This window comes from Ailuropoda melanoleuca, chromosome 2 (genome assembly GCF_002007445.2).
Source record: "Ailuropoda melanoleuca isolate Jingjing chromosome 2, ASM200744v2, whole genome shotgun sequence".
Classification (NCBI taxonomy): domain Eukaryota; kingdom Metazoa; phylum Chordata; class Mammalia; order Carnivora; family Ursidae; genus Ailuropoda; species Ailuropoda melanoleuca.
Genome location: NC_048219.1, coordinates 154,733,119 through 154,756,649, shown reverse-complemented (window position 1 = coordinate 154,756,649; position 23,531 = coordinate 154,733,119). Strand labels below are relative to the sequence as shown.

General features: G+C 34.6%; 1 protein-coding gene across 10 annotated transcripts in view; it reads right to left on the bottom strand.

Annotated features, from left to right (window-relative positions):
- Positions 1-23,531, bottom strand: part of GULP1 (GULP PTB domain containing engulfment adaptor 1) — a 260,185-nt gene that overhangs the window by 72,612 nt on the left and 164,042 nt on the right. For all 10 annotated transcript variants that reach the window (XM_034654837.1, XM_019799061.2, XM_034654835.1 and 7 more), the window contains 2 exons: positions 19,103-19,174; positions 14,465-14,526 (listed from right to left, as the gene is read on the bottom strand). In XM_034654837.1, coding sequence (XP_034510728.1) covers positions 14,465-14,526; positions 19,103-19,130 — 90 coding nt within the window. In that variant the 5' untranslated portion in view covers positions 19,131-19,174. The remainder of the gene's footprint in view (positions 1-14,464; positions 14,527-19,102; positions 19,175-23,531) is intronic.

Below are 23,531 nucleotides of genomic sequence, written 5' to 3'. Positions count from 1 at the left end.
TGTTGGTGGTTCATAATCTGTAAATGAGTCCTGTGTGACCAGTCAAGGTCCTAGAGAGCTGTGCTGGAAGCTTCTTGGGCTCCTGATGCTTTTGTCTGTATACTTTGTCTTGCTGTAACATTTTCACTGCCTTTATTACAGCCTTACATGAGTAAAGACATGCATGAGACCCAGGATGTCTTGCGTGTGCTTCTGATCACCCAACACTGTGTAATCCCTGGAGACTCTTCTACAAGACCTGGAGTCTGGCACCTCACACATGCTAAAAAGGAGGCTGAACCAGTCCATAAACAACTGTAAAGTAAGCCATTCATGTCTTTTGCGGATCAGTTTTCTGAAATTACAAACTTGCCTCTTGGAACTAGGTTAAAAGATAGTTAATTTATGCCCTACAATCAAACTCACTGTGCATACAGTTCTACACATCGTCCCATCATGAGGTGATTCATGGTGAAACTGACAACAAAATCATTTAAATTTGTAACAGTCCATTAACTTTTTTTTTTTAAATTATGAAGATTTCCATTTTATGTTGGTGGCCATTGAATAAGCTACTGTACTCACTTGGTTAATGAATGCCCTGTTGTTTGGATCATTCACTGTAATGTCATGTGTTTCCATTCTTTGCAAATTTTACTACACTGGAAAACATGTAGAATGATATTACTTATGAAATTTACTAAATAAATGTAAAAAAGTAACATTCACTCATTAATTCATTATAAAAGTCTGAGGTAAAGTTGTACAAGTATCATTTACACAATGCTCACAGATTTGTGTATATCTCTACTCTAAAATTTTTCTGTCTTACATACTTTTGCAAAAAGAATGGATAATTCATTGATTATAATATTCAATTTCCTACTTTAACATGCTATTGCCATGCTCACATGCAAATACAGAAAATCATCTGTAGAATTCTAGTTTCTTAAATTATCTAGGTGTTGTCTCCTCACTCTTTCTACATACATTTTAAAAATTAAACTTCCTGACATGTTTCTCCTGACAATGCTTGGCCACATTCAATCTCACTTGTTTTTCCTCGGCAGTTCCTGCAACACACTACTGGGTCTGAATTTTTGCAAATGAAAATAGCTCTCTGCTTGCAAGACTTACTTTGTTTTTATTCCGTCCCCTCAGCAAATGTTTGTGTGAGCAAGTATGGAGCAATAGTATTCTAATGAGCAATAAAAACAGACATGTAACCAAGTAAGCGGTGTGGTGTGGTAATCCTCAGAAATAAATGCAAAACCTGATGGAGCTAGAGATCTACCTTTAATTAGTTAGGATTACAACTACGGATCAAGTGAAGGCAGATNGTAATCCTCAGAAATAAATGCAAAACCTGATGGAGCTAGAGATCTACCTTTAATTAGTTAGGATTACAACTAGGGATCAAGTGAAGGCAGCAAGGCCCTTCACTGCTTGCTTGCTGCCCAGGATACCACTTCTTATCTGAACCTGCACGGAGTCCGGGATAGAGTGATTTATGCAGACTCTACATCTCCTAGGAAGTAATTACCCATCGCTGCCTTGTCCATCACCGTTCCTGAGTTACTCTATCACAGATAAAATCTGCCTGAGAGACAGGGTGCAGGTAGAGGGGAAGATTGTGCAACTTGCTTCTACGATTTCCTAACGCTGACTCTTGGAACAGTGAGTTATCCAAATATGCAAAGAATCAGGTCCTCATCTACTAACGAACGTGCTGCATTCTAAAGACTCCAATCTGTCAGCTGGTTGTCTGAAAGCGTGGAGGCTTTTTCCCCTAACAACGTTATACCAAATCTTTACTGAGTCTGGTGGAATTGAGAGAGAGACACGTGAGCTGACATTTAGTGAGCACCAACCACGTGCCAGGCAATGTACAGACGTTATCTTGTTGAACTGGCATAAACACTTTGTAAGGAAAGTATTGTTTGCACTTCACAGATATGAAAGCAGTGAAACACCAGGCTTGCCATCTAGTCGTGGAGCCTGCTTTCCACTCAGTTCTGAGACTCCAAAGTCCAGTGCTCTTTTGATGATAGCACACGGCCCTCCCAGATCCAAAACTGTTGGTTCTGTTGTATGAATAGCCCTTAGTCACCCCATATCTATTTCTTTGAGTAAGTGAGTTTGTGGTTGTATTGTAAGGAACAGAGGCCTGATTTTCCATTCACTTCTCCTCCTGCGTGGCCTTTGCAACAGAGCTGAGGACCTCACTCCTTGGTTGCGAGGCATTAGAGATGTTCACACTGAGACTTAAGTTTGGCCCATATGCTTTGCCATTAAAATGTAATGATAAAGAATGAAGTCTTGGGCATCTATACAAAAAAAGGAGGACAACTTCAAGGGGGAAAGTGAGGTGGATTCAGATATTTACTCAGCAGGAGAATGAGGGGAGACTGCACGGGGGACTAGTGTTCTGAGGGAAAGGAAGATTTAACATGATAGGCAGACATTCTCAAATATGAAATATCTCATGAAATACTGAAGTTACTGAGTCTTTTTTGAAAAACTTTTAGAAGAGGAAAACCAAAATCACATCAAGAGCTCAGGAATAGAAAAGAAATGGTGGAAGGAGTGCTGGTGATCTGAATCCATTTCAATATATAATTAGAACTAAACTACTAGGGGAATTAAGAGTTTCAGAACAAAATGTAAATGCTGCAAATCCTGGCAAGTAGAATTGAAATGAGCAACAAAATCCGGGGAGTGGAGCATGCTAGAAGGAGGAATGTAAGTGGGCTATCCGCCTCATCATTCACATATACACACTGTCAAAAACTGAAATGTGCTGTTCAGGAAAAACATAAGGATGCCAAACATTTAATGACTTTCATAAATGTCTTCCTTTAACGTTAGAGCAATCTTTCAGGAATTAATATCCCTTGTGGCAAAGATACACATTTCTGTTATTTAGTAACTCCTTTAATTGACTTCAATTTAGTCTTTTCTTTTGTTAAATTCAAGTAGAGTCCAATGCTTTTTATTGTAAAATAGCGTGCATATTATAATTTCCTTCTTATAAAGCTGATTCTTCCAAACTATCTATTCATTCCCAGCCTCATTCTCCTTAACTATTCAACTATTTGCAGTTAAATGTTACAATTTTGCTGTTTAATGGGGGATATTAATAGCCTTCATCTCATCGGACATTTGTGAAGATTAAATGAGATGACAGATGTGAAATGCACAGAAAGTTATTGGTATAGAGTTGTTTATATAGTGTTGAATGTTATTTTTTTTAATGTATATATCTATTCTTGTATTTGTATTTATTCAGAGAGAGAGTCCAAGTTACTTCTGGTAACCAAAAGTTAACACTGGGTTATTTCTGTCTGAGATGACTTTGATTGGGTTGATTTCTATACTTCTGTGCTTTTCTACACTGCTTAACTTCTAATAATTAGCATTTATCATGTTTACAAAATAATGAAGTTATTATTCTAAGCAAACAATACAGTGTAGACCTAAAATGTGAACTGCTTCTTCCATGTTTTATCTGTGTTCTCTATACTTTGAGATACATCTTCTTTCAGACTATGGTTGCATAAATTACATCAGATCTTGAGCTCCCCATGGCCTTTATTGTTACTGCTCTGTTACCACAACTATGCAAGTTACAGAGAAAGGAGATGCTCTGATACTATCTGTTACAAAGACTGAGACTGGACTTGACTTGTACTTTTTTGAACATGATTTTTAAAGGTTCAGAAAAAGGAACTGCTTATTCCAGCAGGAAGAAAAAAAGAGAAGATAATAAACATNTACTTTTTTGAACATGATTTTTAAAGGTTCAGAAAAAGGAACTGCTTATTCCAGCAGGAAGAAAAAAAGAGATAATAAACACTTTCTTGGAAACTGAAGAAACAGGCACACAACAGGAGATCATTCTTAAATGTAAAAATATGCATAATTGCTATGGAGATGAAGTTTGCCATAGTTTGTAAGATTAGNAAGAAACAGGCACACAACAGGAGATCATTCTTAAATGTAAAAATATGCATAATTGCTATGGAGATGAAGTTTCCCATAGTTTGTAAGATTAGAAGAAAGACAAAAATGACTTGAGTTGATTTAAATATATGTATGTACATATTTCTTAAGAGATGAAAGATTACTTCTTCCAAACATCTCCTAAAATGTAAGAACACAGTCAGCTGGGATCCTGGTTTTGTTAGAAGAGGCTGTCTGAAGTGAACAGACTGCTTCTCTTATTTCACAATACCCAAATCAAATGAATTCTGGAGGCAACTTTGTTCTACCTAACATCCTTCCAATTGATATTTGAAATGCAACCATATATCCACTAAGAATGCTGATTCAGTGTTTAAATCTAAATAATTTGAAAACCCTGGTATTTCCTGCTGTATTTTATCTCCTGTAATAATCCCTTCTTCATTCCCATTTCTCATAAGTCCTTTGTTCAAAAATGGTCACTTCTTTCCTAATTTTCTTATATTTAGCTTATGCTTATTTTAGTTACTCACCAAAATTGCTACTGAAATCAATTTGATAAAAACATTAATTTTTTTTTTACATTTTCAAATAGTTTTTCCCCAAAACTACACTATTCTCTAGCTGTGCTTTTGGCCCAGATCCCTAAATTTCGTATTCCAGGCTTCAGAATGCTACTACTTGACCCCTTTGAGACCAAATCAGACTTTTCCTTTTTTACAAACATTCTTCAGCTATGAACAAACTTCCTTGTTATTTCACATAGTGCCAAACAAATCCATGTAGAAATATGAAATAAATGACAAATGTATCTAACATTCAGAGAATTCCCCATTTATAACTAGGTGCTCTCCAGCTGAAGAAGTATTTAAAGATAAATAACACCATAGGCATTTTTCATCTGGGATTATATTAATATCATTAAGCAAAGCAGAATAAAACAAATAAAATGCTTTACAAAAGCTTAGACTTTGTGGCCTTTCTGGTAGGGAGGTAAATACATAGACTTTACTTAGTCTCCTTTAGCTCACATCTCTGACAAACTCCTGGCTAGTTGTAAATGATATCCAAGCGATCAATTGACAGACAGGGCTACATAGACAAACCAATTTCACAATCAATGTATATAAAGGGAAGACATGTATACATATTCTATTTTGTCTTTGGATTCATTCATCTGCTCGTTAAGTAGGTTCTCTTTGAAGCTGGGAATAGTATATTGCAATGGAAAGAAAAATGGCCATAGAATAGAAGACTTGATTTCTAGACTGAATTTTTCTACTATCTTGTTGTGTAAGTTTGAGCCTCAATTTATTTTATCAAGAAAGAGATGGAATTGGAAGATTCTCGAAGTCCTTTTCAACACTAAAAGTCTATGAATCCGTAACACACAGAATGTCTTTTTTTTTTAAGAAAAAAGACAATGTAGTCCATAGTGAAATGTTATAAGGAATAATTAATATGGAGTTTTTAATTTCTATTCAATCATTTCTAACAGCTATATAATACTTTTTAAGAGAATTCTCCTATGTAAAGTTTACAATGATGATCACCTTCAAAATTATGTTAATTAGACTTACTATGGTGACCATTTTACAATATACACAAATATCTAATCATTTTGTTGTATACCTGAAAGTAATATAATGTTGCATATGTCAATATACCTCAATTTTTAAAAAAGTAATAATGAGTAAATAAAAATTTTTAAAAATAACTATTTCAGTTACCTGAGAAAACTTAGGGGGAAAAATACAATCATTTTTTAAAACAAGCATATGCTTTTCAGAAATTAAATTAGTTTTATAAGTTCATCTCCAGAATTGAGAAATTAGGTTATGTTAGGTGCTTACTGTCATTTCTCTTTTCTATTTATTCTTGTATTTCATAAGCACATACCAATTATAAAGTCATAATTCAACAAATTTCCCATTATTACTATATTGTTTTCAAATTGTTTAGCATGAAAGATTTATAGCTTCCCATTCTAAAGAAACCGATGGAAAAATAACATACTATAGCTGCCTATTTTCCTTTTTAAGTATGTGTCAATGTTGCTGTGGTACATAAAGGGACATTTCCAAAGAGTACAGATGCAGAATTATTACCAATATAAATGATATAGCATGTATCGCTTTTTTAATAGGAAAGAATGACAGTTAATGTTCAATTTTTATGCCTACACTAAATTTTAAAATGTTTGGAATGAATATGTTACACACATATTAGCATTATTAAAAACCAGTTCCAATGTCCAAGAAAACTTTTTTAAAAGACTCCATAAAAATTTTTTTTGAAATGGTACCTATGTTTTGAGATTAACTAAAATTCATTTTTGAACAAATGAAATGAATCACGTGGAATGCAGTTAAGCTCTATGGCTTTTGGTTTTGTTTTGTTTTGTTTACATTCCCGTGGTATCTACAACCAGCACAATTGGCAAATGCTTATGTTTGCTGCTACACTAAAGCTGCTCTAAAGAATCGTATGAATTTGGAATCCTAAACCATTCTGGATGTCTAAGCAATACCTCTCATCAATTATAAGGATGTATCTTTTGCCCAAGTTTCAGTGATTTCCATTGGGTTCAATCTGAATGTTTTCTTTGCTAATTTCCTTTTGTTTGGACACTGTAGTAGATTCACTGAAGGGTAATTTATCATATATTCACCAAAAATAATCATTAGTAGGATGATTTAGTTACATTCAAACCTTTTTTACCATGACTCATTAGGCCACATAATGTTGCAATTTTCTCTCTTCATTAACTTTTTACTTGTAAAACTCCATAATAGTTTTATAAGGTTTGCATGGACTTTCTCATCTTTCTATATTTGACTCTAAGACCAAGATGATCTTTGGATTAACATCCTGCTCTGGAATGCAGCTGTTGAAAACTCAAGGTAACAGGAAAGTATGAGTACAATGGTATTTTTCTTTAACAATCAAAACCTTCTCTTGTATATAAGCCTACAACTTCGGCACTACTGGGTCTCCTGTCATGCTCACAGGAAAACCCATTCCTTCCCCATTGAAATTCTCAAGCTGGCCATTGCAGGAACATTGGCTGATCTCACGGTTTCTGATGTAAATGGAAAGGATACAACACCTGACAAGTATTCTAAGACCTTTGTTCTGTTTTTCAGAGAATAATGCAAATGCTAAATTATTCTCTAGAGATAATAACTAGGGCAACTCCAGAGTTGACAGAACACTGGCGACAATAAAGATATTAATAACAAGATTGATTGAAGAGGTTTTTAATATATTAACTCCCTTAAACCTCCTAGCAGTACAGTGAAGTAGGTACAATTATTAACCTCATTGTACAAGTGAGAAAACTCAAGAATGGAAAAGTCACCTAATTCAGATATTAACTGAGAGAGCTGAACTTTGAACCCAGATAGTTTGTCTGAGAAGGGGGGCTGCTCCAATCCCTGAAATAGGATGTAGGAACTATGTAGTGATTCTGATAAAATTCTGGTAACATCAGTGGAGTGGTTGGGGTACAACCTTGCTATTGTGGGGTGCATCTGGGTTCTGATTTCTCTGTATCAATGACTATTGAGCAGATTTTCTAGAAGTTCCAAAGTGGCTAAGATGAGGATTTCAAACACGAAGGGTAGAATCCTCAAGTGCTAACCACTTACTCTCATATTTCAGATTATACCTGTTTTTCATGGGGGTTTTGTTGTTGTTCTTTGTTGTTTTTTGTTTGTTTTTGGAAGCCAAATAAGAGCTTATAGGCTATCAATATTGAGGATGATTATGTTGTGAGGTTGAGAAAGGCTGGCAGGAAACCACACGACTGACTCAGGAAGATGGCGAGGGTTGCAACTCAGTCAAGCCTTCTCTTTCATCAAACACACCTCCTGGGACTGCATGTTTCACATATGAAACTCTGTACCTCTAGAAATCCTTGAAATGTAATCTTTCTTTTTAAATGTCTCCTTGACATTCATATTTTATCTTTCTGGTCATAATCTATTTAATTTTCTTCCAAAATTCTTAGTTTCTGGTGCCTGTTCTTTCTCCAAGGGACGTCATTAGTTGTTAAGGTCAAGGTCCATGTTCCCATTTGTTTTGATTCCCCCACTTTTAAAACTTGGAACACAGTAAACGGATTAAATCGAGGAATGCTGACTCTCTTTACTGCGGAAGAGTGCAAAATTGTATGGTAATCTCGTTAGCACTGCATTCTTGGATATCTTAGTAAAGCTAGGTATTTCATAAGGTAAGTACAGAAAGCTTTTTTGGGATAGTGATACATTTTAGAATAAAACATTTAAAAGTAAGTGTTTTATTATGAAACATCATAATTCTTCATTCGAAAAATGACCATTTCACACCAACAGAATAATAAGTTTGTAAAGTAAAAGTTTTCTAGTATTTCACCTTTATAGAAAAGATGGTTCAGCAGCTCTTCAGAAGCTGGAAGGAACAGAACATTCTATGTCCTTCCTTAAGGGTGATCAAAAAAATTTTTTTTAAATTTCTGCTTAGAGGCGCCTGGGTGGCTCAGTCATTAAGCATCTGCTTTTGGCTCAGGGCATGATCCCGGAGTTATGGGATTGAGCCCCGCATCAGGCTCCTCTGCTGTGAGCCTGCTTCTTCCTCTCCCACTCCCCCTGCTTGTGTTCCCTCTCTCGCTGTCTCTCTCTCTCTCTCAAACGAATAAATAAAATCTTTNAGCCTGCTTCTTCCTCTCCCACTCCCCCTGCTTGTGTTCCCTCTCTCGCTGTCTCTCTCTCTCTCTCTCTCTCAAACGAATAAATAAAATCTTTAAAAAAAAATTTCTGCTTAATGTTCTAAATATAGCAGAAATAGAAAGCTAATACACAAACCATCTAAAGGCTCTATCAGCATTATCTTCAAAGTCTACCCAGAGGCCCACGACCATCCTTCTTCAGCTCCTCCTCAGACTCAAGCCACAGCCACTTGCCTGGCCTGGATTCCTGCACCGCACTCCTGATGTAAGTACTCCCTTGTCTCCTTAAGCTAATTTAATCCTGTTAAAAACATGTCTCAGATCTTGTCATCCTTTCTCTCAGAACTCTCTAAATTTAAAGGTTTTCAAATTTTATAGTGGTCTACAAAGCCCTATAAGAACTACAAGACACCAGCTGTCCCACCCGCTCTACTCGACCTATGTCTTTGGTACTTCCCTACATTCCACTGGGTTCTACAGCATTCCAGCCATCCAGCCACCCAGCCCTGACTACTAGTTCTCAACTAGGCAAGTATGGTCCCACCTTGCTCATGCTAGCCATATCTGGACTACTTGTGCAGTCACGTATCTCACTCCCTCATTTTCTTTAGGCCTCTGCCCTCCTCAAAGACCTTCCCTGACCGCTGCGCGTAACACAGCAGCACCCTCTTTCCCACTTCTCCCAATCCCCAATAACCTGCCTTCTCTGCATTGCAATTCCACAGCCTGGAATACTTTATTGATAAATATCATGTTAATATTATATATACTAATATACATGTATACCATATAATATGTAAATAATATTAACACTATATATCAGTAACATAAATAATACAAATCAATGCAATAATAGAAGTATTAACATATAAAAATATCATTTTCTTATATTCTTATCAGGTATTTCTCAGAAAAAGTAATATTATTTTGCTTATTATATGTAAAGCCCAGGAGCGCAGGATTTTACCTATTTGGTTTACTAATCAATTCCCATTTTTCTAGATCAGGACCTTGCATATATTAGGAACTCCATTCAAACGGATAAGCACATGTGTGAATGAATGAGTGCACAAGTGAACCTACATTTACATCTTACTTTACTTCTCTATCATTCCTACCATGCTTACGTGCATATTTCAGAAATGATTTTAAGATGCTATATTCAATGAGGAACTGTGGTTAAACTTACATGTGGATCATCTCTTCTATTAAAAATCTAATGGCTCTTTTAAGGAGCTCCCCCTATTATTATTTTATGATTTCAATTGGTTAAATCTGGTGAAGTCTTTGGTGATATCTAAAGGCAGGTTACCATTTAAAGGCAGTGGCTTTCACACTCATGGCTATGAGCCACAGTTTTATGGAACAAATTGATGTTTGCCGTATGCATTCTAAAAATGTCTTTTCTAAAAAATTTTTTTTAAATAAAAATAAATAAGTAAACAAATAAAAATGTCTTTTGTTTTTCTCTTCTGTCCTATTTCATCTTTAAATACATGCCTCCCGTGACCCACTGCATTAATTTCATGACCCAATTTTTTTGATGGAGCGTAACCTGCAGTTTGAAAACATCACTACAGAGTACACAAGATAACATGCAGAATTCCCAATGAACTAGTATTAGAGCTGTCACTGCTCATTAAAAAACAAATAAAACAAAAAAGCAAAAACTAATGAACCCTATACAGAATAATACTTTTGAAAGCAACCGTTACTTTACATCCACATATGATCTGAAATAAGCATACTCTGAATATTAAATGTGAATTTTTGAAATAGAATTCTTTATAAAATGAAAGAATGTGGAACTAAAAGCTGTTCTTAAAAAAATTAAAGAAATAACATGAGAGCAGATAACTATTACTTTAAAACTGAAAACACCTAAATGTAAACGTTATTACATGTTTCCCCAAGGACAATTACAATTCTTGGAACAGCTCTGGTAAATTTACCAGGTTAATTTGTAACCAGTGGATCCCAAAAGTGCATGAAGTGGTGGAAATCTTTTAATGGTATGATCATTCCCTCTTTTAGCCAGGATGAAAATAGATATTTTTCTTTTCCCCACATACAAATTATTCCTATGTTGAATCAATTCTTTCCTTGCAATATTTAGCACTTTATTGTCCACTATGTCTCTTTATTAACCCTATATAAATGTAGGACCACACCCTTGGACCATTAAAGTTAACTTCCTAAGAGCTGAATGTCATCCTCTCTCAATACAAATCAATTTTCAGATCACTAAAGATTTATCTTCCTAAAATCCTACTTGATTAGTTCATTACTCAAACTGCTTCTCTGCCATGCAAAGCCTTCCCAACTTATCTTTTTAGCCTGGCCCATCATCAGTACTGGTGATGGTCAATGCTATGTGTCAACTTGGCAAGCTTATACTATCCAGTTATTTAATCAAATACTAATCTAAGTGTGGCCATGAAGTTATTTTATAGATATGATTAACACCTATAATCAGTTATGATTATCTATAATCAGATATGATTAACACCTATAATCAGGACTTTAGGTAAAAAAAGAACATCCTGGATAATATGGGTGGGCTTGACACAATCAATTTAAAGGCCATGAGAACAGATCTGCTATGTCCCTGAAGAAATTTTACCTGTGGTCGGCTCCTGCCCAAGAACTTCCAGCCTGCCCTTCCTGATGGCCGGCCATATGCTTTTCAGACTTGCCTAGCCAGTGCCAAAATTGTATAACACAGGGGCGCCTGGGTGGCACAGCGGTTAAGCGTCTGCCTTCGGCTCAGGGCGTGATCCCGGCGTTATGGGATCGAGCCCCACGTCAGGCTCTTCTGCTATGAGCCTGCTTCTTCCTCTCCCACTCCCCCTGCTTGTGTTCCCTCTCTCGCTGGCTGTCTCTATCTCTGTCAAATAAATAAATAAATAAATAAAATTAAAAAAAAAATTGTATAACACATTCCTTGAGAAAAATGTTTGTGTGTGTGTGTGTACACATCCTAGTAGTTCTGTTTCTCAGATGCAACCTTGACTGATAAACTACTTTACCATCATTAGTACTTTATGCCCTAGCCCAACTCTTATATTCAGTTTGTGCCTGAGACCTTATGGACTCTACTCGTCGTTCTTCAGAAATCTCTGCATGAAACAAACAGTCACTCCTCCCTTGTTTTGATCCTTGGAAATCCTACCTCACTCCCACTTTCATAAAACAGGAGTCACACCATTCTCTGAATCTCCATAGCTTTCTCTTAAATGACATTTGAATGACACAACATAATCTGACTTTTATGTTGCTTATTTTTATATGATAGTTCCTCATGACAATAAGATCCATGAGAATATGGCATGTGTCCTGTAGCTCTGAAGCTTCACCAATATTCAGTCAAGTTTCAGTAATAGCATCCTATACATATCAGCAATGTAAAGGATGAATGAACAATCAAGTGTTATTATATACATACAAAAACAGCAAATCTTTGAAGTTACATAGACTTCAGTTTTTTTCCTCTGGCTCTGTCTTATAAGCTTTGTGACAATAGGCAGGTCACTTAACCTTTCAGCCTTAGTTTTTCTCTTATGTAAGGTATAAAGTTTTCTCTTATGTAAAGATTAATAATCACCACACTGAGTCATCACAAATAATAAATGAGATCATGTACCTGGCATGTATTAGGGTCCACTGAAATGTAACTACCTTGTAATTATTTTGGAAATGGTATTATGTATTAATTCATCAAATACATAGAGTCTGTATTTTTTAAAGTATTTATTTGATTATAAGTGGAGGATCTTTTTCATCTATTTATTAACCTTTTCTTTTTATTTTTCCTCGCTGCTTTTTTTTCTTACTACTATTTTTTATTGTGGATTTTTTTTAAGTAGATTTTACACCCAACAAGGGGCTTGAACTCATGATCCCGAGGATCAAGAGTCACGTACATACATGCTGCTCTATGGACTGAGGCAGCCAGGCACCCCAAGTCTGTATATTTGTTGTTGTTAGGCTAAGGTACAGCCTATGAACATTGATTTAGTTTTCAAGTGGCACGTACTCTAAAGGGATAAGGAAATTTTTCAAAAATAACTAATAATGATGAGTTTTAAATGTCCCACAAAAAAAGGGAATTCAGAAAAAAAAATAATGTTCTTCAAACAGTTTCAACACTACGAGGTATACGTGACATATCTTATTGCTCAGGAGGCCGTATTAGAATGGACAAAATCAACCTGCTCTTCTGTAATTTACTGACCGCAGTCTGAAAAGATGTTTTTGTGCCCTCTCCTTCATGTACAATGTCTTCTAGCAATTATGCACCTGTAAATTAGCACAGGCCAACTTTTCCATGTAGACAAGCAGATCTCCATTGCTCACATCCAATCCACAGAGTTAAAGTTAAGGATAGTTCTAATCAGAATCTTTCAATCCTTTATAAACCAATTTTTCAAAATGAGACATTTCAATTATATATAAAAGTAAATAATATGTGGTGGTTTCACTTAAAAGATATGATTCTAGTATGGTCGATAATATTACCAAAAACTGAGCAAGCCCTTTAAAATAACGGTGGTTTTCAAGATTAATTTTTTCTAAACAGTTTTCATATAGTTTCTCAATAGCTAGTATGAAGAATATTTGTGGAAGAGATAAGATAATATTAACTCAATTTTTCTCATTCAGCTAACTAAACTTCTCATGCTAAATCATGGCAATCAAAACTCATGTTAATTTTCGAGGGAGAGTCCTAAGCATTGCAGTGATTTCAAGCATAATAGCTTTATAACAAAAATATTTTAAGAGTATTTCTTTGCTACAAAGTCAGCAAGAAAAAATGGAGTTGCCATACTCTACAAATCTCACTGCTGAGCTACAGCTCTGGACAAATCTCTAGATGGTCTTTTAAATGTTTCTTCTAGCACTGAAGAGGTTCTCTATTAAACAGCACCGACTGTCTGTTCAATACATATTTTTTTAAATTTTTCCTGAAATCATTCCTTATCCCTCATCTCATTATATCCCAGTATAGAGTTTGCTAATTCATAAACCCGTAAGTTCTCTTTATAAAAATAATTTTATCATTTTCTGTTTTCCCATGCTGTGTCCAAAGGTCAGTTACTTAAATCTGACCCACTCACATGTTCCTCAACATAACTTTCTCTTCTGTGTCTTCCAAGTTGAGACTCAGATTTCTCTGAAATCTATTTCAAGTTTTGTGCTCCCTAGTTATACAGTAACACCTTTCTTCAAAGACCTTTTCTTTGAAGATATGGGCATAGACTGCTTCTATTTCTCTATTAAAATGAAGAAAACTGAACACAAGATTCAAAAAATGTGCTTTTTCCTATGTTTTCTTAATAGTTTAAGTTTGTCTCATTTTTTGAATGAAAACTGCATTTATTAAAATTGTAACTCATCTCTTTCATGATCAGGTTAGTTTGTACATTTGTCTGTGCAATGCAACATTTAAAAGCTTTTAAAGGAAGCATATTTGTTGGTTGTTTTATTTCCTACAGGCCATGCTATTGCAAATAATTTTAATGATAGCCAAATTATTTGAAGAAAATACATGCATGACAGACAGAAATTATAAAGAATACTCTTTATAATTAAATAAAATAATCGCTTATTTGGAGTGACACGGAAAAAAAGAATTACTTATTCAGAGAGAAAAAACACTCCCATACTCTATATTACAAAATTACTTAAGCAAACTTTTTTTAGGAATCATCTACTAAGAAATGCCAATGCATAAGCAATCTTTCTTAGATTAGCCATGAATTTAATAATACCATAACAAAATAAATTAAATAAATATCATATAAACCATCTTACCTTTGCATTATAGGGAATGTAATGTTTTGATAAAGCCTCAGGCGTATGCATCCATGTTTTATCTGCAACGAAAAATACACAAGGTTAAATTGAATTATACATGCTGGGGGGGTCACATTCATTCATTATAAGGAGACTGATATGGATGGGAGCATTTCTAAATTGTGATTCTTTTGCTAAATTGAAAAAGAATAACTAGTCAGATAGGAGAACAGCATAGCTGGAAAGTGCTTTATAAGATTCTTTCCTTGATATAAAAGTCCCTAACTTATCCTTTAAATTTCCTTTAAAAAGTATTCAAATAATAAAGTGATACTAAGTTTCTAAAGAATATTAAAAAATAACAACTCAGTGGAAGACAATTATGTGATTGTGACATCTCTCTTCTTTCCATTTATACTCTCATGATTCACAGGGTTTTTTTAAATTCCTGAATCGATAAATCTTTAACATATTCCTTAGATTAGTGTTAGAGAATATTAAAAATAAATGTGACTAAAAGGATAGAAGATACTGAAAATAGTTTGAATTGTATACTATTGCTAGAAATAGAAAAAAAATTTTTCATTCAAGTTTGAATTTTATTTATATACTCTACACATCTTCCAAAAGATTTTGTGAACTGCGTAAGTGGGGAAAAAGCAAAAAAAAAAAAAATTAAACTAATCAAATTCGACCACTTTTTGGAAACTGTATTTGTTTGCAGTAAAATTCTGAAAAGTAGTAAATTAAGTACATACTGAAAGGAAGTAGATTACTAACAAAGTGTTTTCAACATTCAATTCAGAACATTTGAAAATGGTGTTAACAGAAACTAGTTTGATATCATTAATATGTTCTCAAACGGGGAATTGTGAAGACAAAAAGAAAAAGGCCTGTATTTCTGGAATGTCAATTATAACATTTGGAAAATAATGCACTATATTTATATTAAATATGTTTCTGCGATACAATGCAATATTCGTAAGAATTTCTTTTTTAAAAATTATTTATTTGTCAGAGAGAGAGGGAGAGAGACAGGGAGAGAGCACAAGCAGGGGGAGCAGCAGGCAGAGGCAGAAGTAGGCTCCCTGTTGAGCAAGGAGCCCCATGTGGGACTCGATCCCAGGACTCATGACGTGAGCCAAAGGCAGATGCTTAGCCCATTGAGACACCCAGGGGTCCCCACAAGAATTTCTAAGACAAAACATGAGGGATTGATAAAAATCCCAAGCTCATGGTGCATTTTAAGGCTATTTCTGACTACTAAAGTGGATATGTGATGGTTGAACTTAGGTGATGTATTTAAGAAGCAATACATTCTAAGCTTCGAAAAGCAGTATTGACATATTGCCACTGCCATTAATGTGTGAAATTTTTATTTCCTGTAAGGATTTTTATTTTAATTACAGTTTTCTCTTTATGACTGCTACTTAATAGTGCTATGACTAATTCAAGAATAATTTGTACTTAGATTTAGGATCTAGTCTTGCCCTTGTATATTAAAAAAAATAAATCACAATGCTATACACCAAAACAATAAAAACATCAAAACAATAAAAACAAAGATCTGCCTTTAGGAAACCTAAAAAAAAAAAAAATTCAATTTCTTTTTTTAACCCCTTAACTCAATTCTTCTCATGTCTCCTTTTCCAAGACACACAACACTGAATATAATGGTTCATTCCAACCCTGAGGAAGAGGGATAATTGCTTTCTCCTATAAGCCACTATTATTTGAAAACTGATGATACTACTCTGTTAAAGTCTTGTATTGCAGTGACCTAGAAAGAGGGCAGTTATATCCAGCAGGTACTGATGATGACTAAAATCATCACAATAGTAAATGACCAGTGAATAAGCTGCAGCTGTACAATGACAGAAAAATCTACGTCCACATTACCAAGTGATGATGTTTTAGTGGGTGTTCATTACATACCTCTAGTTCAGGGAGTACACTTACAAAACCTGAAAGATCTCTAAAACACACACTTACTATCATCCTAATTTATACTTTGGCAAAAAAAAAAGAAAAAAAAACTGACAAAATAAAACTCTTTATAGTAACTCCAATAGATATACCCGATTGTGAGGAGTGAGTATAGACAATGGTCTTTGGTCACTACCTATGCCCACAAAAGCAATCAGGTATATGGAAATGGTACAGAAACAGGAACACAGACATTCTGGAATATGTCCCCTTCCTTGAAATTAAACTGTAATCACTAACTTAAGAGTAGACAGTCATGTAAACATTTAAAACTATTTGGCAAGTATCAAACCACTCTGACTGCTGGGTGAATAAATCTAAGTGTTCAAAATGCATTTAGATTAAGAGCTCATCAAGAACAATGCAGTAACTTCATTATTATTGTATCACCAGAGCTTAGCATATTTAAAACATCTTCTTTGAGTATATCAAATTTAAAACTATGTGTTGTTGGGTCAATTAATGCACACGAATGTATTATAAAAAGGGAAATAATATTTAAATATTGAATTTTAAGTGTTATGCACTGTGATTATATCTACTCATCAGTATGTCAACTGGTAAGTTAAAATAAAGTCTAATTAGTTGAATTATTTAATTACATTTACTCACATTTAAAATTTTATGCTTTTTTACTCAATTATTCAGTTTTGATATAATGAATAGAATATAGGATTTTAAAAATTCAAAGAGAAGGCTAACATAAAAAAGGAGCTATACACTGGATAAGGCTGATGAATCACTGAATTCTACCTCTGAAACTAGTAATACACTATATGTTAATTAATTGAATTTATATTAAAAATTAAAAATAAAAAATAAAAAGTAATTCAAAAAAAGAAAAGGACCTATACAACAAATACATTCATTAAAATTTACTTGATTGTGAGATTAGATTAATTTTTACAGTTCTCTTCAAAATAGTCCAAATAATGCAATTCTAATACATTCAGTCTTTTTTAGAATCTGTCACATTAAGAGCATTTGCAAAGAAAATCAGTGAAGTCACTAGCTAATTCGATCAAAGAATACCAGACAAAATACTAACTGGAAGGGTTGATAAAAAGAAAAAAAAATTATATATATATATATATATATATATATGAGTTTAAGGTAACAATCTCTTTGCCTTAGGCTTCTGAGGTTCAGGACGAGCTAGTAAGATTGCATGTGATAACCAAGTAAATTGGACACTTATGAAAGAAAAGATAAGCTTTTACTGATTGAAGACCATCTTGCTTTGTTTAGAGTAGAATATATAATGTATGCTGATACTAGTTATTGGAAACATGACTGAATTACATATTCTCTAGGGGTACAATTACAGCTCCCAATTGGAACTTTGTCGTGCATTAAATCAACGACTTTGTAATTTATACCTTTTTGACCTTTTACTAAACTTAGTCCCACGACCACGTAACAGTCCTTCAAACACTGAGAGACCACATCAAGAGTTCTCAGGTTCTCAGCCACCATTCCTGTTTCAGGTTGAAAGTCCTGAAGTCACCTGAGCCTCTCTCATCTGGGCGTGTTACAATGTGTCAACCAATCCTTTAAAGCGAGCACACGCCGTGCTGGACTTCATGGAATAGAGCAGAACAATCTATTTTGTGGTTCTGGACTGTTCATTATTCATATATTAGAAAATTAACTAGAAACTGTGAACCACACTGTTGGCTTAATTCTTCAGCCATTTTTTACCCACATAGCACTTAAGGTGCACCTTCCAAATAATAACAGTATATAAATAAGAACAAAAGTGCTAGATTTTCGGGACTCAAGTTCATCAATTTACAGTATCTTGTTAAATTTATAGTGTGGAACACGACCTAACCGGTCATTTCTCCCCCACATATCTGTTAATTCTACTGTATCAGTTTATCTCTTCTTGCTTTCAGTCACTTATGAAATTTTGTAGCATTGTTTAATTATTCTCCCCACTTCACTGATAGCATGTTAAACAGGACAGAGCCCTGTGTCCATCACTAAGCAATTTCTTACAGAAAGACAAGGATACATTATTTTAACTTCACTGAACTACATAAAACTATCAAATTTTTCAATCTTTCCTACGAGTATATCATGAAATATTTGTCAAATGCCATGTTTTTACTGCCCCTTAAAAAATAACATTTAACCAGCTGTTTCTTTCATTCCTATGCTGATAATTAAGATATATTACATTTATATTTATTTTACCTCAAAATTAATCACAAAGTTATTTTGGCCTCATTGCTATCATTTTACCCACCATCAATCATCACATATTATTCAATAAACAGTGAAGCATGTGCACACATATACAAACATGAATTTAAATCATGATAAACTTATATAAGCCCGGGAGTTTAGTATTATATGGCTACACAATCTAGTAGGACTAGTTTCAGATCACTTTATTTTTCGCAGTTTCACACCACAGAATAAAATTGCCAGGAAACATACTGTCATAAATGTATTCTGAACTACGTGTATTAAATAACTCCACTCTCATTAGGATGATAACCAAAGAAGGTTAATTAGCAATGTGTGCGGATCTGTGCTGCTCTTTTCTAACTTCATTTTTGAAACATGTGGTTTGATAACAGGAAAAACTGAGTCCCTAACATCTCTGCCTGATTTTCAGAGATCTTGAATTGACCCCCCGGTCCTTTAAACAGTCACACTCACCTTTCTTCCTGCTAAAAGCACGGTTCATAATGATCAGCCAAATAGACGTTCAGTTCAATCACACTCTATATCCTATAAAAATAACAAAATATTAAAGCATAAATAAAGAAATGTTGACCAACCTCTTTTATGCAAATGCATTTTAATCACTAAGGCTTTTTAAATTTGTTTTCAATATTTATAAAGTATATTCTGAAATGCCCCAAAAGACACTGGGTAAGAATAAACCGGAGTACTTAATATTACGAATGGCACAACAGGTAAGAACAATACCTCAAATAAATTTCCTCCGAAGTTCATTAATCTTCTTGTCTTTTCCCTATTATACATCTATCATTAATTATATTTATCTGCAAATTTAAGAGGAAAGAAGATGAATACTTCTAGCTAATAGGTAAGACATGTGGTCCAGTTTTGGGTTATGATCAACAGCAGTAAATAAACAGAGGTTTTGATTATGACAGTGGCAGTGATGTCCCTCTCCAACAAAGCTCTGCCAGGCAGCCCTATACCCCATGATGCTCTGGGAAGCTTCTGACTGATCTGTTCAAACTGAGATGATGGCATCCTATCCCACTTTGAAACCAAGGAGGCAGCCCTGATGATCTCTGAATTTGCCTTTGGAATCATTTATCCCACATCTTGAAGAATAATGCATGCTCACAGCAAAATAACTATGTTCCAGTCCTAACGGATCTAAGGAGTCCAAAAGCCTTCCTTCGTTTCATGCCATCTCCATCCCCTTCAGTTGAAACTGGCAAAGGGTTGTTTGGCCACATCCTTAGTATTCTCTGCTATATGAATAGGCTGAGAATTTTCCAAATCTTTAAGTACTACCTTTTTTCTATTTTTTAAAGATTTTACTTATTTTTGTGAGATGGGGAGAGCAGAAGTGAGGGGGAGGGGCAGAGGGAGAAGCAGACTCCCCACTGAGCAGGGAGCCAGATGCGGGACTCAATCCTAGAACCCTGGGATTGTGATCTAAGCTGAAGGCACATGCTTAACCGACTGAGCCACCCAGGTGCCCATCTCTCTCTCTCTCTTTTTTTTTCAATTCTTTTTTTTATTCTCACATTTTACTATAATCAGTTAGAAGGAACTGAGATACTTTTTCAACACTTTGCTTAGAAATTTTCTCAGCTAAATATCCAATTTCATCAATTGCAAGTTCTACCCTCCATAAACTACTAGAACACAAATACAATTCAGCCAAGTTCTTTGCCCACTTTATAACAAGAATCACCTTTCCTCCAATCTTCAATAACACGATCTATGTTTCTATTGGGACCTCATCAGAATGGCCTTTACCATCCATGTATCTACCAACATTCTGCTCATGATTATTGATGTATTCTCTAAGAAGATGGAGGCTTTCCAGCTCTCCTCTTTTCTTTTTGAGCCCTCACCCGAACTGCCTTCAGCAGCACCTTCACAGCAATCTCAGCTTCTTCTAGTATGCACCTCGAAACTCTTCCAGCTTCTACCCATCACCCAGTTCCAAAGCCGCTTCCACATCTTTGGGTTTTGTTACAGCAGCACCCCACTTCTGTCTTAGTCAGCTTGGACTGCCATAATAAAATACCATAACTGCATGACTTAAACTACAGAAATTTTTAACTTACAATGTTGGAGGCTGGAGGTTTGAGATCAGGGTGCCAGCAAGGTGAGGTTCTAGTGAGGGCCCTCTTCGTGGCTTGTAGAACACACCTTCTGGCTGCGTCCTCACATAGCAGAAAGGGAGGAGCTCTTGTTTTTCCTCCTTTTATAAAGACATTAATCCCATCACGGGAGCCTCCCCCATGACCTCATCTAAACCTAATTACCTTCCAAAGACCCCAGCTCCAAATACCACTTTGGGGGTTAGGATTTCAACACGTGAATTTGGGGGCTATACCAACATTTAGTCCATAGTATTCACCATAAATCTATATAGCAATATAACACAGCAGAGAAATTAATCTTTATAATACAGTCATTTTTACAGTGAAATTACTGGTATTTCTGTTCTGGCATTTCTGTTTCCAACGAAGAATTAAAACAGTCAAGAATTAAAACTTGTGCTCTCTCTGTCTCTCTCCCTCAAATAAATAAAATCTTTTTTTAAAAAAAGGAATTATAAAATATTATTACTAGGTACTGTTTTATAGACTTAGATAATAACACAATAATATCATCTTTTATTGACCCCATACTTTATTCAGCTTCCCGTGATAGCCATTAACACAAGACAGGTAGAGAATATATTTTAAAAATTAAAAACCAAAATGATTATGTCATTTATACTAATGACATAGTATGGTTTCTTCTCTATAATATAAAAGATATTATTATAGAAGTAACTACAAATAATGTATTCATTCATTCAGAAATCATTTTTTAATCACCAGTGCCAGCCACTCTGTAAGGAATGCAAGGGAATACAAGATGGACAAAATATATTCTGTGCCTTCCCAAAAGTTACTTTTCATCTAGAACCTAACAGACATGGTTATTGACTGATCATATCCTGGAGGAATAAGTGAAGACAAAAAACTAGCAGAAAAGAAACATAATGTATCCAAAAGTAAGGTCCAATTTCTCTGAAAAAATAAACAAAATTACCATGAAGCCTATTAATTGGCAGAGCAAATTCAGTATGTCTCAGGTAGACATTTTCAACAATAGTAGATTGTGAAATATAAAGATTGAGTTTAATACCACATAATTTTAAATTTCATGAAATTGTGTATATTTTAAATTAAGAACATAATATAAACTCTTTGGGGGCATAGAGACAGAAAGAAAAAAAAAAAAAGACCTTAAAATAACTGTATAAAGTTCAGTAGGCCCAATAAAGAGAGTATGAAATGACACTACAATTCTATGACTCTAAAACACCAAAGGATTTTCACCTGCTCACAAAACACATAGATACAAATGTCAGTGGATATCGGATAAGCTGTTCCTATCATATAAATAAAAACTGTAATTTCACTTTCCAAACACTAGTTTGTAGCATATTTATTTGATCCTATGACACTCTACTCTTCTTTGCAAAACAGATCTTAATTCCCCACTAGAAAAGAAGCAGATACTGGCTTTGCTCACTATGCCCGTGTGGAATGTAGTGCATAAAGCTAAGCTGGCATTCAATATACTGTTTACAGGTTTAATGTGTTAATAACATATGTTTTAACATACTTTATAGCTGAGGTAGTAAGATATATATTGTTATCAACTTATTGTATGTGAAGCATAAGAAATGTAAGTTCTGTATAAACTTACTTTTTTTCAATTTACAGTATTATATAAATCTTTCTATTTGGATAAACTTTTGATAAACATTGTTTTAATGGCTACTTATACATGGATGCATTATTTCCTTATCAGTAAAAAATTATTCCTAAATTCTAGCTACAAAATATAGAGAGAGAATAATTGACATAAATATCTTTTACTAATATTTCCACAAAATAGCATCCCAGAGTAAAAATCATATGAGGTCTAAAGTATTACTATTAAGATTTTCTTTTTTTTTTTTTAATTAAACATAAAACAGTTGATCAATTTAAAAAACAAAACAAAAACAAAGGCTGGAACAATTTACATGGCTATCAGTTATGTGTGAGAATCCTCATTTAACTTTACTCTCTGGGACTGAATACTGAAGAGTGTGTCCCTGTGTGTGTCTGTTTGTGCTACACTGAGTATAATCCTTCTTTCATATCTACATAAAATTCTTTGGGATTGATAGCACTATATGGTATGATAGGAGCACTTGCACTAATTTCCTGAATGGTACATACAAAGAGTCATTATCATTCACTAAGCCAAACCTTCCTCAGAAATGTATGCTGCCACCTCTCATATTTAATAAAGCTCTACAGACCTATTTAGACGCTTCTGCTTCTAATCAAGATGGAGTAACAGGTTATATTTATCTTACCATCTGAAACACCTAAAAAATTAAACAAAATGTAGGAGATGGTGCAGGGGGGTGGAACCAATCAGACTCCAGCAACGTTCCTAAGTTGAGGAGATTATTCTTGAGAATGTGGTGAAATGAAGGTGTCTAGTGGTTACAGAGCAGAGCACTGGAGATGGGAGAGCTCGACATAAATAACTAAAGATACTTGCAAAAAGCCTTACACTTTAACTCAGTAATGACTACTTCCAGACACTAAGTCACCCACAAAGGTCAGAGAGAGCCATGCCTGTAGCTCACACTAGAGCCAACAGCAAGGAAAATTCAAGCTAGAATAAATGCTGCTTTGGCCCCACTTAACTAATTTTAAAAACAAGACCCAAAAGAATTAACCCATTTCCAAGTAACGTCGCTATATCCTAAAGCTATGCTCAAAAATATTTTTAGGAATATAAAAATACTCAACACCCAACGTGGTGACATGCATCCAATTAAAAAAAGAAATCAGGCATGCAAAGAAGTAAA